General features: G+C 43.1%; 1 protein-coding gene across 3 annotated transcripts in view; it reads left to right on the top strand.

Annotated features, from left to right (window-relative positions):
- The first annotated feature begins 1126 nt into the window (after nucleotides 1-1126).
- The window catches only part of LOC111139102 (solute carrier family 35 member D2), a 47107-nt gene continuing 36490 nt past the window's right edge, over nucleotides 1127-11743 (top strand). For 2 of the 3 annotated variants that reach the window (XM_022491253.1, XM_022491251.1), the window contains exons 1-2: nucleotides 1127-1278; nucleotides 10313-10346. In XM_022491253.1, the coding sequence (XP_022346961.1) occupies nucleotides 1127-1278; nucleotides 10313-10346 (186 nt within the window). Of the gene's footprint in view, nucleotides 1279-8749; nucleotides 8785-10312; nucleotides 10347-11743 lie in introns of those variants that run through there. The other variant, XM_022491252.1, reaches the window with a different exon arrangement.

The following is an 11743-nucleotide window of genomic DNA, read 5'->3' as shown; positions in this document are numbered from 1 at the left end:
AAAATGTTCATGGTTGTTCAGTGCTTACAACAGAAAAACAATTGTATGGCATCAACAGTTGGTGCAAACATTTCTTTCATTTGAAATTTTTAGCTTTTCTAAAAAACTCAAATTTCAGATTTTTAAAGTGGATTATTGAGAATGAAAATATGGGACACTTATTTGAAAAAATGCTACATCAGGTAGAGTGTGGTCCAAGTAGGCAGTTTTGGGAGGCTCTCCTTCAAGGAACAGCCAACACTGAAGCAGGTTGCTATTCGCTTAGGAAAGCAGTGGGTCCTGAAGTTAAGGAGGGAACCAAGCATAGAGCAGCTAGAGGCAAGAAAAGCCTTGAGACTTTGCACCCGCCTCAACCCCTGTTACTCCTACGTATTTACTGGAGAGAAATGAACACAGACGTTCACACAAGAACTTGTACATTAAGGTTCATGGAAACATTTTGTAAAAAAGCCCTAAATAGGAACAACCAACATGCCCATCAACTGGTGAATGGATAAACTGGTCCTACTCTGTAATTTAAAGAAACTACAAGGGCGGTGGCAAAAGACATAAATGGTAAAAGCCTTGAAGGTACTTACTAATATGAAATTTAAATAAAATTCTAGAAGAGGCCAATCTAACTTGGCAACAGAAATCTGAATGAGATGGGATTGCCTTCAATGGGCACGAAAGGCACTATTTGAGGTGATTGGAAAGGTGTTGATTTGGGTAGTTACAAGGGTGTACACACCAAACAACGAACGGTGGGCTCGTGAAACCTGCATTTTCCTTTACGTAAATTATACGTTAAAAAGTGTAGGGGGAAGAAAAAAAGGCAAAACGCACGCTCAGGCTAAACGGAAGCCTTGCTTCCCAGGAGGGCAGCAGGGGACGGGGAAGGGCGGCTCAACTCTCCCAGGCCCATTCCTGCAGTCCGTCGGTGGCAGCGAGGTCCGCGCCGCAGCCGCTGGGCGCTCTCCGGAGGCGCGCACCCGGGGCGGCCGCGGCCCTTCCTGTTTCGGCCGCGCCCTCTGGCGGGCCGGCCGCAGGCGGGGACGGAACTGGGGCGGGGCGGGCCGGAGCGCCGCGAAGGGCGGCGGAGAGCTGCGGGCTCCCGGCTGCGGGGGCGGGCGGCCGGCCGTGGGACATGACGGCCGGCCTCCAGGCCGAGGGCGCGGACCTCGACCCCGCCTCCGCGCGGCTGCCCTCCCGGCTGGCCAAGCTGCTGTCGGCGCTTTTCTACGGGACTTGCTCCTTCCTCATCGTGCTGGTCAACAAGGCACTGCTGACCACCTACCGGTGAGGAGGACCTCAGGGGGCCGGGCGGGGGCCGCGGGGCGCCCGGTCCCGGGACCTTCCGGCTCCCGGTGCCGCGCGAGGTCCCGGGGCGAGGGAGCGGCGGGGCTGCCCCTGCCCTCCGAGCACTTCGGCCGCGCCCGGGTCCGCGGGCTGGCTGGGACGGAGAGCGCGGAGTCTCCCTGCTGACTCCAGTGCCAACAGCGTCAGCTGGGACCTTCGCAGGTTTCTAAAATCCAGACCCAAACCTAACAGTCATTTGCCCCCGTCTCCACTGCTTACCGCTGCTGTAGACACTGCATAGCTGTGCTTGCAGAGCTACACCCCAAAGAGAGCTACACCCCAAAGAGAGCTACACCCCAAAGCTTTCCAAGGTACCGGCGAGCAGGGACAAGTGATCTGAATGCGAACCTTAAAGGAGAATAGTTCTCTACGCAGATCTAGATGTTCCACCATCAGACGAGTCCTGAGCCGGGACGTGCCTTGTTTGGTCTTTCATTCTCAAATTACCAGTGCATTGGGGAAAAACAATGAGAAGTTCACATGATGTACTTTTTTGGATTAGTGTGTCCTAAGCCAGATTTGTGGTTCCTTGAGCCTATTTATAAGGACTAGAAATTCCTGTTTAATTCTGCTATCCTTACAGCAGCACTGAAAGCACTGTGGATTTAGATCCAGCTAAACCATCTAATAGCTGTGCCTCTTGGGCTACACTCATAGTGAGCAGTTTTCTTAGAAGCCAAAGATGGATAATTACAAGCCTGTTAAGTACCTCCCAGAGCTTTGCAGGAGCTGCCATAAGTGAGAGGGCCTTTGTAAACCATACTGTGCTGCAAAACCGTGAAATCATAGTTTTATAAAGAGCTTAAAAGAGAGCTTAAAAGAGGTGGGGGTTGGCTCCTGAGCACCTACTATGTGCCAAGCCCATTGCAGGCACCACGGAAGCAGCTGTGATCAGCACAGAAACACCACCCCCCACCTCTCACCCCCTCCCTCCCATCCCCCACCCCTCCCACCCCCCACCAGAGACTCTATACTAGTGGTAGAAACTGGAAAGAAGTGGGTTCATGAATAATCAGGGTGATTTCAGGTGTGGTATGAGAATTCCTGGGGTGGAATGGTTGGCACGAGAGCCTTCAAAGCTGAAGGGAATGTGAAGAAGGGGGCATGAGTTTGGTCTGCTGGAGGAAATGAGTGAGCACATGGAAGAAGGTGAGAGAGAAATGAGGGGGGAGGGAGGCAGGGAAGGCAGGATCAGATCCTTCCTTCATTCAATAATAATTATTAAGCACCTGTTATGGGCCACTGTTCTAGGCACCTGGGATATAGGAATGAATAAAGCAGATCAAAATCCCAAATGTGATGGAGCAAATATCCATCCTCCTAGAGTTTACATGGAGCTTTCTAGTGAATCAGTAAATAAACTGGTAGAATTTATGTTACCTCAGATGCAGTTGTGTGGTCAGGAGAAAAACGTAAGGCAGGAAAGGGAGTTAGGGAGTGTGGGCATGGGAAAGAGTTTGCTGTCTCATGTGATCAGTGAAGCTTTGCTGAGGAGGTGACATGCCAGCCAAGAGTTGAGTGAGGTGAGGGAAATGGGAGAAGAACATTGCAAACATGAAAGAGAGAGGTGTTTGGGTGGGGATGGTACTAGATGAGGTCCCAGGGTAATGGATTGCTATATCATATAGGGCTTATGAAGCTGCCATGCGAACCACTAGAAGGTGCTGATTGGAGGAGTAACATGAACTAAATCCCTCTGGCTGCTGTGTTGAGTGGAGATATTGGGGGACCAAAGAGGAAGAAAGGAAACTAGGATAAATAGTTTTAATTTTGGTCTAAATGCATTTGGGAGTCTCTTAGAAGGTTTTAGCATGAGGAGTGATATGACATGATTTGTGGGATTAAAAAGATTTCTTTGGCTGGTGGGTGGTTGGAGAACTGATGGCATTGGAATCAGGGAGAGGAGCTAGGAAGCAATTGCCATTTTCTAGATAATTCTAAGAGATGGCTTAGGAGTGGGGTGAGGGGTAGCGGCAGATATGGAGGAAGGGAGAGATTTGGGATATTTTTTTGGTGATCCTACAGACCTACTAGGTCTCGACCACTGTGTTGCAAGTATGCTTGCTGGTTGGTGTCCATGGAAAACCCAAATGCTGCCTCAAAAAAATTAGAATGAGCATATAACTAAACCGGTATCATTTAACACATACAAGGCAAGCTAAGTGAAGAAAAAGAAAACTTAAGACATCTATGATAAGAAAAACAAGAGGATAGTATTAAGAGGGTTGTTTGGGAATGCTTGACAATTATGTTGGATGAAGTTTGAAGGTCAGTCTCTATTTTCTGCCCTTGAATGAGCTGTGTGCTCTCTGGCCATGGCAGTTCACTGCCTCCAAAAACATGTGTCTTGTTGGAAGCAGGGACCAGTAAACACTGGTTAAGTGCTTTGAAGATGAAAGGCAGTATCCAACTGGAAAGAATTATTATTATATGAGACATCTCATGCTCTAGTCTTTCCATCTTTAAAATTTTGAGTTCCATGATTGAAGGAGGAAATGGAGTTTTTGTCTCTGCAAGGCAAAACTCTTTCAATCCTTAGAAGTAAATATTTCACATTTCCATAATGTAATATACAATCGGAGAACCCTGTTCCAATAACATTGTTTGTTCTCTCATCTCAAAATGCTTTAGGAGCACATTTTTGAGGGGAAGAGGGTTGGGTTAATTTTGTTACAACAATAAACCATAGAAATCTGATCCAAACATTAGCTGTTTGAAGATAGAATGTTGCGTTGTGGAATAGAAGGAAGGACATTTCAATAATTACCTAATCCACAGGGTCATGAGAATGTAGCTCAAGGGATGTTTTTTCTTTTCCATTTTGAACAGATTGTTTCTGTTTGGGGTATAAGACTGATGGGTGGTCTTTGTTCTTTGTTTTGTTAGACTTCTTTGGTTCATTGTAATGCTAGATTTATCTGATTGCACAGAGAGGTCTTTGAAGGATGTGAACTCTCAGACCCTGTTAAGGTGAGAGGGGAAAAGCAAGGTCATCTAAGAGTCTGTGGCCAGTTGATTACACCAGTGGGTCTTTGGAATCAGATTCATGAGGGGTTTTGGTTGTCATTGTAATATACTGTTCTCTATGACATGCACGAATTTATAATGGAGCTTAATAAAAATATAGAGCTTAGTTGTATTTAGTTTGACAAACATTTGCTGTATGTTTTCTTTATGCATCCCAGGACTTTGGGGATTATTTAGCACAGTGCTTTCCAAACCTGCCTGGGAGTGTGAATTACTTGGAGAGGTTTTTATAAAAGCTATTGAATTGAGTCTCCAGCGGTGGGAACAAGGAAATTCATATTAAAAACAAAACCAACTTGAAATTTTCTCTTACTCTGATGAAAACCTGCTCTCTCCTGAAGATGCAGATCCCTTGGCCCCTGAAAGCAGCTGGATCTTGGTCTCACCCTGGGTCTGGCCAGGAGGTGAGGTTGGATCCTCATGCTTCCCCAATGGCCAGGCTCCATGTTCTCCAAAAAGTAGAGGGACCACTGCTTGTGGTCCTCTACAGTGGCTCTTGAGCTCCTGTCACTCACGTAACAAAGTGTCCTGGTCTTCCTCTCCCTCTGGACTGTCATCAACCTTGGAGACTTCAGGATCCACGGATGAACCCTCTCAGCCAGTGCAGCCCCACTTCCTGCAGTCACTCCCAGGGCCATGTGCTTGGCGTGACCTGCCAGGTGTCCACACCCCACCTCGCCTCCAGCTCGTGTCTGCACATCCCACCCTGCGAGTCCTTCCTCAGGCCCACTGGGGCGGCATTGGTCCAGCACAGCCTACCACCTGCCTCTCTCCTTCAGCACGGAGCAGCGCAGACTGTTGTGGGAGGAAAACCACTTCTGAGCTTACTGGGTTGTCTTTAAAAGGATGATCATGAAGCTCAACCGGCTTTCCTTCCTACCCCGTCGTTTCTTCTGGGGGCTTGCTTTCCTCATCTCAGAAGCAACTCCTTCATGCTTTCTCCTTTGTCCTAAAACTTCCCACACACCCCACCCTCCACTCCCCATCTCTGCTACTGTTGAGAAAGTAGAGGCCATCAAAGAGGCCCCCACCTTGCCCTTGCTGGTAGGATGTAGGGACTCTTTTGTCCCTGTGGAAGGTCTAGCTCTCCTCTTCCGTAGGTCTGCTCCTCCAGCTCCTTCTGTCTCCTCCTCTGTTCTGCCCTTGGAAACACGTTCAGGTTTCTCAAGAGAAAATAACCCATACCTGATCCCTCACGGACCCTCATTTCTCTGTTTCTTTCAGAGTCTGACTCTTGAGAAGTTGTGTACCCATGGTTTTTACTTCCTCACATTCACTAGTATAAGAATTCATTTAAAAAATTGGAGGTTATTGGGGTGCCTGGGTAGCTCAGTCATTAAGCAATTGCCTTCGGCTCAAATCATGATCCCAGAGTCCTGGGATCAAGCCCTGCATCAGGCTCCCTGCTCCGCGGGCAGCCTGCTTCTCTCTCTCCCCTCCCCTGCATGTGTTCCCTCTTTCGCTGTGTCTCTCTCTGTCAAATAAATAAATAAAATCTTCAGAAATTTAAATACAGAAATGTACAAAGAAGATAATAATAATTATATTCCCACCTACCTAGAATCAATATCCTCAAATATCTACTAAAAACAATTTTTCTGAAAGTAAGCTCTGTGGCCAGTGTGGGGCTTGAACTCATGAACCTGAGATCAAGAGTCACATCATCCACTGACTGAGCTAGCTACATGCCTCTCTCTCTCCGTTTTTTTTCCCCCCAAGAAAAGTCATTCTGGCATGGTCGTTATAAAGAATTCAAACAAAAGAAAAATATTAAGGTGAGATTTTATTTTATTTATTTTAAGAAATACCACTAAATACTTAGTATTTTAGAAATACTAAGAAATATGTACTAATATTAAGGTGGCTCAGTCATTAAGCGTCTGCCTTTCGCTCAGGCCATGATCCCAGGGTCCTAGGATCCAGCCCCTCATGGGGCTCGCTGCTCGGCAGGAAGCCTGCTTCTCCCTCTCCCTCTCCCCCTGCTTGTGTTCACTCTCTTGATGTCTCTCTCTGTCAAAGAAATAAATAAAATATTAAAAAAAAACAAATACTATGAAGATGTATAGATTACTTTAAAAAAATATATATATATATCTTAGATATAGATATATAGGCATATATCATATATATATATATATATATATATATATGTATATTTATCCATTCATTTGTCAGTGGACATCTGGGCTCTTTCCATATTATGGCTATTATGGACATTGGAAAGAAGGGCTTTAATTTAATTATTTTTTCAAGTATCACCTAGGTTCCCCCCCCAGCACTTTTCATGGTGAAAAGTTTCAAGCATACAGAAAAGTGGAAAGCAGACATCACTGAAATGCAGTAATGAACATCATATTATATTTGCTTCCCCCCAGCCATTGAAAGTAAGTTGCAAAATCATGATTCTGCACTCCAATTTTTGGGGTGCATATATTTTAGCATGTCTCTCCTGAAATAGTCTCCTGCATAGTATCATTTTTGCTTTTAACAAATTTTAATGATTTCCTAAAGTAATCTAATACTAAATATATAATCATCCCAGTTGTCCCAAGATATTTGGGACATTTAAATGTCCCAAACATTTAAATCAAGATCCAAGCAGGGTTCATGAAATGCATTGAGTTATGTCTTTATAGTTTATTTTAATCTAGAAAAGCTCCTCATCCCATTTCTTCCCCATGATACTGACTTTTTGAAAAGCCTGGGCCAGGTATTTTATAAAATGTCCCACATTATGGATTGTCTGGTTTATGTTTTGAAGGCTTGCTTAGCTTATTTCCCAACTGAACTTTAGATCTAAGAGCTTGATTACATCCAGATTAAACCTTTTTGGCAAGGGTGGTGCATTGCTGACCCTGTGAACTCTTATTGTATCATTTCGGGGCTGTGCCACTATTTGTCATGTTGGCTGCTTTTGAAGGCTTATTTAAGTGGGGATTGCAAGTTGCACATATGCATGAAATTTAAGGTTTTTTTTAAGATTTTTAAAATTTATTTATCTGACAGAGATCACAAGTAGGCAGAGAGGCAGGCAGAGAGAGAAGGGGGGAAGCAGGCTCCCCGCTCAGCAGAGAGCCCAATGCAGGGCTCGATCCTAGGCCCCTGGGATCATGACCTGAGCTGAAGGCAGAAGCTTTAACCCACTGAGCCACTCAGGCGCCCCATGAAATTTAGTTTTAACTGAATTTCAGATATAGATTTCTTCACTACAAGTGTTAGTATTTCTTAAAAGATCCCTCTGAGATGAAGAGGTCATGAAAAACATTAAGAAGTTGATCTCATCAGCACATCTGGGTGGCTCAGTTGGTTCAGTGTCTGCCTCCAGCTCCAGTCATGATGGGCTGGGGCCCCACATCAGCTTCCCACTCAACGGGGAGTCTGCTTGTCTCTCTTCTGCCGCCCCTCCCTCTGCCTCTGCTCTTTCTCTCTCTCTCTCAAATAAATAAATATAATCTTTAAAAAAAAAGTTGATCTCACCATGTTTATTTTGTAAACACGTTTCAGTTTAAGACTTCCCTGCTATGAAGGATGAAGATACTTGCGTGGTTCTTCCTGTCTCCCCTCCTCCCCTCCACATCTTGTTTTATATGAAGCAAACTGTTGTGTAATTATAATCCCACAGCTGTTTGAATCTGTTCTATATTTAAATGGAGATAGTAATCAGCAACAGCCTTTTTACCACAATGTCTCCATTCCTAAATTTATTGTTTTGATTTCATTCCTAATTGGTGGATTCCATTGTCAGGTAGGGTTTTTTTTGTTTGTTTTGTTTTGTTTTTGTTTTTGTTTTTTGTTTTTTAAATGGATTTCATGGCTGCTGCTTTACTTAGGTTGAACAGTCTTTATTTATTTATTTATTTATTTTAATTTATTTAACAGAGAGACAGCGAGAGAGGGAATACAAGCAGGAGGAGTGGGAGAGGGAGAAGCAGGCTTCCGGCAGAGCAGGGAGCCCGATGTGGGGCTTGATCCCAGGACCCTGGGATCATGACCTGACCTGAAGGCAGCCGTGGAACATTCTTTAACAGTGTGCTTTTAGATCTGAAGTTTCAGTCTATTTATTTTCCTCACGTCAACGAATTTGCTTTTTATCTTTGAATCATTTTCTTTCTTTCTTGAATTCCTTCTTTTCCTGTATCATATTTTCCCCTAACCTGGCCTCTTTGTCTGTCTTCTGTAAGCCTGTTCTTGTCGTTTCACCGTTTATGTTGCTGTCTTGTGATCTCATTTGCAGTGACAGGTTGTGTTCTCTGGCAAGCAGACTCTGAGAGGCGGAGGAAGTATACTGAGGAGAGCTCTTAGGATGCACTCCTGAGGAAGAGTGAGGGAAGTCAGATTTGGCTGTAATGCAAGCACAGCAAAGCCTGATCCCAGGGGCTCTGGAGCTGAGATGGCCCAACAGACCAATCCTGAATTGGGGTAGGGACCCCGGCCTTTTACACTTTTTGTACAGACCAGAGATCGGAATGCAGGAGACTCACAGGGAGGGTGTTTGCTATTTGACAAGGTAGCCTTGCTCAGCTGAGGATGTTCTTGGGCAACTGGGGGAATGAATGCTCAGTCCAGAGGGGGTCTGGATGGCAAAAATGGCATCCAGCCCTTGGAATTAGTTTTATTCTCCTGGTGGTACTGTCCATTCATTCCATTTCCTTTGATAAGTTAAGTCCATTCTTTACTGTCTTCTTGCCCTGGCTGAAATCGGTGACATACAGATTGGGGGGTGTAGGTGTGTGGGGGGTGGTATTTCCCTCTATTGTAGTAGCCTGAGGAATGGTTGGGAGACAGTGCAGTGCTGCCTTGTTAAAAATGGTGTGAAAGGCTAGGAGATTCCCTGCAAGGACATAATATCCAGAACCCTAATACTGAGAGACCAAAAAAAAAAAAAAAAATCCATTCATCCAAATGAAGTCAAATGCTACCAAACAGGTCACATCATAGGATCCATCTTTCTCCTCCTCTTTTCACACTGGTTACTGAAGCTCTCAAGGAAGATTATGACAATCCTGCCATCATGACCATAAACACAGACCTTCTCAATACTATTAGCTAAGCTCGAAAGCTCAAATACTGGATAAAGTTCACTGAGAAAGTATTTACACATAAGAAGTTCTAATAAAAATATAGTAATTACATTAATAATCCACAGAATATAAGGTTCCAAGGACCTGAGTACTCACTGTTAGGTACAGAGAAACCCTACTTACCGTTCCATATAACTGCACATTCTGAGCACATTTCTTGCATATTGTATTGGTTTTACTGTTAAGGAAAAAAGACACACACACACACACACACACAAAATGGTGTGAAGCAGGGGTCAGGATTGTGTATCTAAATTACCAGTGCCATTTGTTGAAAGACCATCTTTCCCACACTGCTCTACACTATCTTCTTTGTCACATATGTGTGTATCTGTCCTCATCTCTGTTCTCGAAACTTTTAGAATCTCTAAAAGTTAGAAAGAGAGTTTTATTCAAGTCCAAGTTAGGATAGCTGCCTGAGAAACATGCTCTTCACAAGGAAGAAAGAGCTCCAGAGAATGAACAGTTTTTACAGGGTTATATATTGTTTTTATGTCTTGTAAAAGCTCAAAAGATTATATATGAACATACAGGCAAGAATCACAAGTTTTTTCTTCTCATCAATTGTAATCTTTAATTAGCCTTTTATTAGATTTGTTCCCGGGTATATTATTATTATTATTATTATTATTATTAAAAGATTTTATTTATTTGAGAATGAGAGAGAACATGAATGGAGGGGGGGAGGAGCAGAGGGAGAGAGAGAAGCAGACTCCCTGCTCAATCCTACGATCCCAGGATCATGGTCAGTCTAAGATTTTTTTTTTTCAGTCTAAGATTTTTTAATAACTCCTGACATTATGTATTATAGACAGTCTGCAAACTTTTGTCAGTTGTTAAAATTGTTATTCTGTGTTTTTAAACAGATTCCCATCACCAATTTTTCTTGGAATTGGGCAGGTAAGTGAAAAAGAAAAATTAACTGCTTAATTAGTTGTCAACCTACATGATGAAATTTTAGTGCTTTTGTTTAAGACCATGGTTTACAGATTCATTCAACTGGCAGAAAGCCAGAGGATCATGGTACTTTTGGTGAAACAGCATGAAATTTTTTTTTAAAGATTTTATTTATTTATTTGACAGAGATCAGAAGTAGACAGAGAGGCAGGCAGAGAGAGAGGGGGAAGCAGGCTCCCTGCTGAGCAGAAAGCCCCATGGGGTTCAATCCCAGGACCCTGAGATCATGACCCGAGATGAAGACAGAGGCTTTAACCCACTGAGCCACCCAGGCGCCCTGAAACAGCATGAAATATTAACATATCTTATGTCTTTCTATAATTTAGGAAATGTTGTATTTGCAGAAAAAACAAACAAACAACTACTTGTTTCAACTTCCTTAATTGGATTTAATTACCCTAAAACTAGGGGCCAGAAGACTGAAAGCTTCCAAGGCCTGGTGGGCAACAAATGAATGGGTTTGAAGCCTGGGGTAGGACTAGGAGCACAGTTGCTCCAGTTGAGGTGTGCTATTGGTACTCAGTTTAAGCCACTGTGCTGAGAGGAAAAGGGTTGGGGAGATGAGATTGGGTTCACTACACCCTTATTATCAAAACCTTGATAGGTATTTCAAGAGGCAGGGGTTTTGAATGTTTACATCAAATTTATAAATGCTGGCAACATGTTCCAATTTTTACAAAACTCTCTATGGGCCTAACTAAATATGCTTGCATTTTGCTTCCTGCAGTTTGTGATTTTTTCGTTCTCAAGTATAAAGATGAGGTTGGATAAGCTTTCAGACTAACCTCATTTGGCTCCTTCTGAAATTTCCCATTAATATTAATTCATAGCTTGTTTACTCTCTTGGTCATATGCTGGTGATTTCTAGTAGACAAGTGGAAACAGGCACCAAAGGCACATTTTTGGTATGTTTGTTTGGTTTTGCTTTAATTTACAGGGAAAAAAATGTAAAATTAGGAAAATTGTATCTGTTAACTAAATTTTTAATTGTGAGTCTTGGAGAGGATGTCATTTATATGATTAAACATTATTCTGGTTAAATGTTTTGCTGATAAGTCACTCTTTACAACATCATTTTAGGGAAAAAGTAGTAAGAAATCAATATTTTCCTTAAGGTCAAAAATAGATTGTCTTAATGTTTCAATGTGAAATAGGTAGAAAAAAGTACTTTAAAAGATCAGTGAATATGTGATAATGTGCCCTTAGTAATCCCCAAGGCAAATAAACTCACTGGCTTACTCAAAGTGATATGCAATTTGTGTGGAAAAAGAGCAGCAGACCCAATTTAAAAAGTCTGAGTTGCAGAATATTTTAAATAAGGGTTAGTATATTTGTGTAAG

This window comes from Enhydra lutris, unplaced genomic scaffold (genome assembly GCF_002288905.1).
Source record: "Enhydra lutris kenyoni isolate GAN:26980312 unplaced genomic scaffold, ASM228890v2 scaffoldscaffold95, whole genome shotgun sequence".
Classification (NCBI taxonomy): domain Eukaryota; kingdom Metazoa; phylum Chordata; class Mammalia; order Carnivora; family Mustelidae; genus Enhydra; species Enhydra lutris.
Note: the sequence above shows the minus strand (reverse complement) of the source record. Positions and strands in the feature narration are given on the sequence as shown.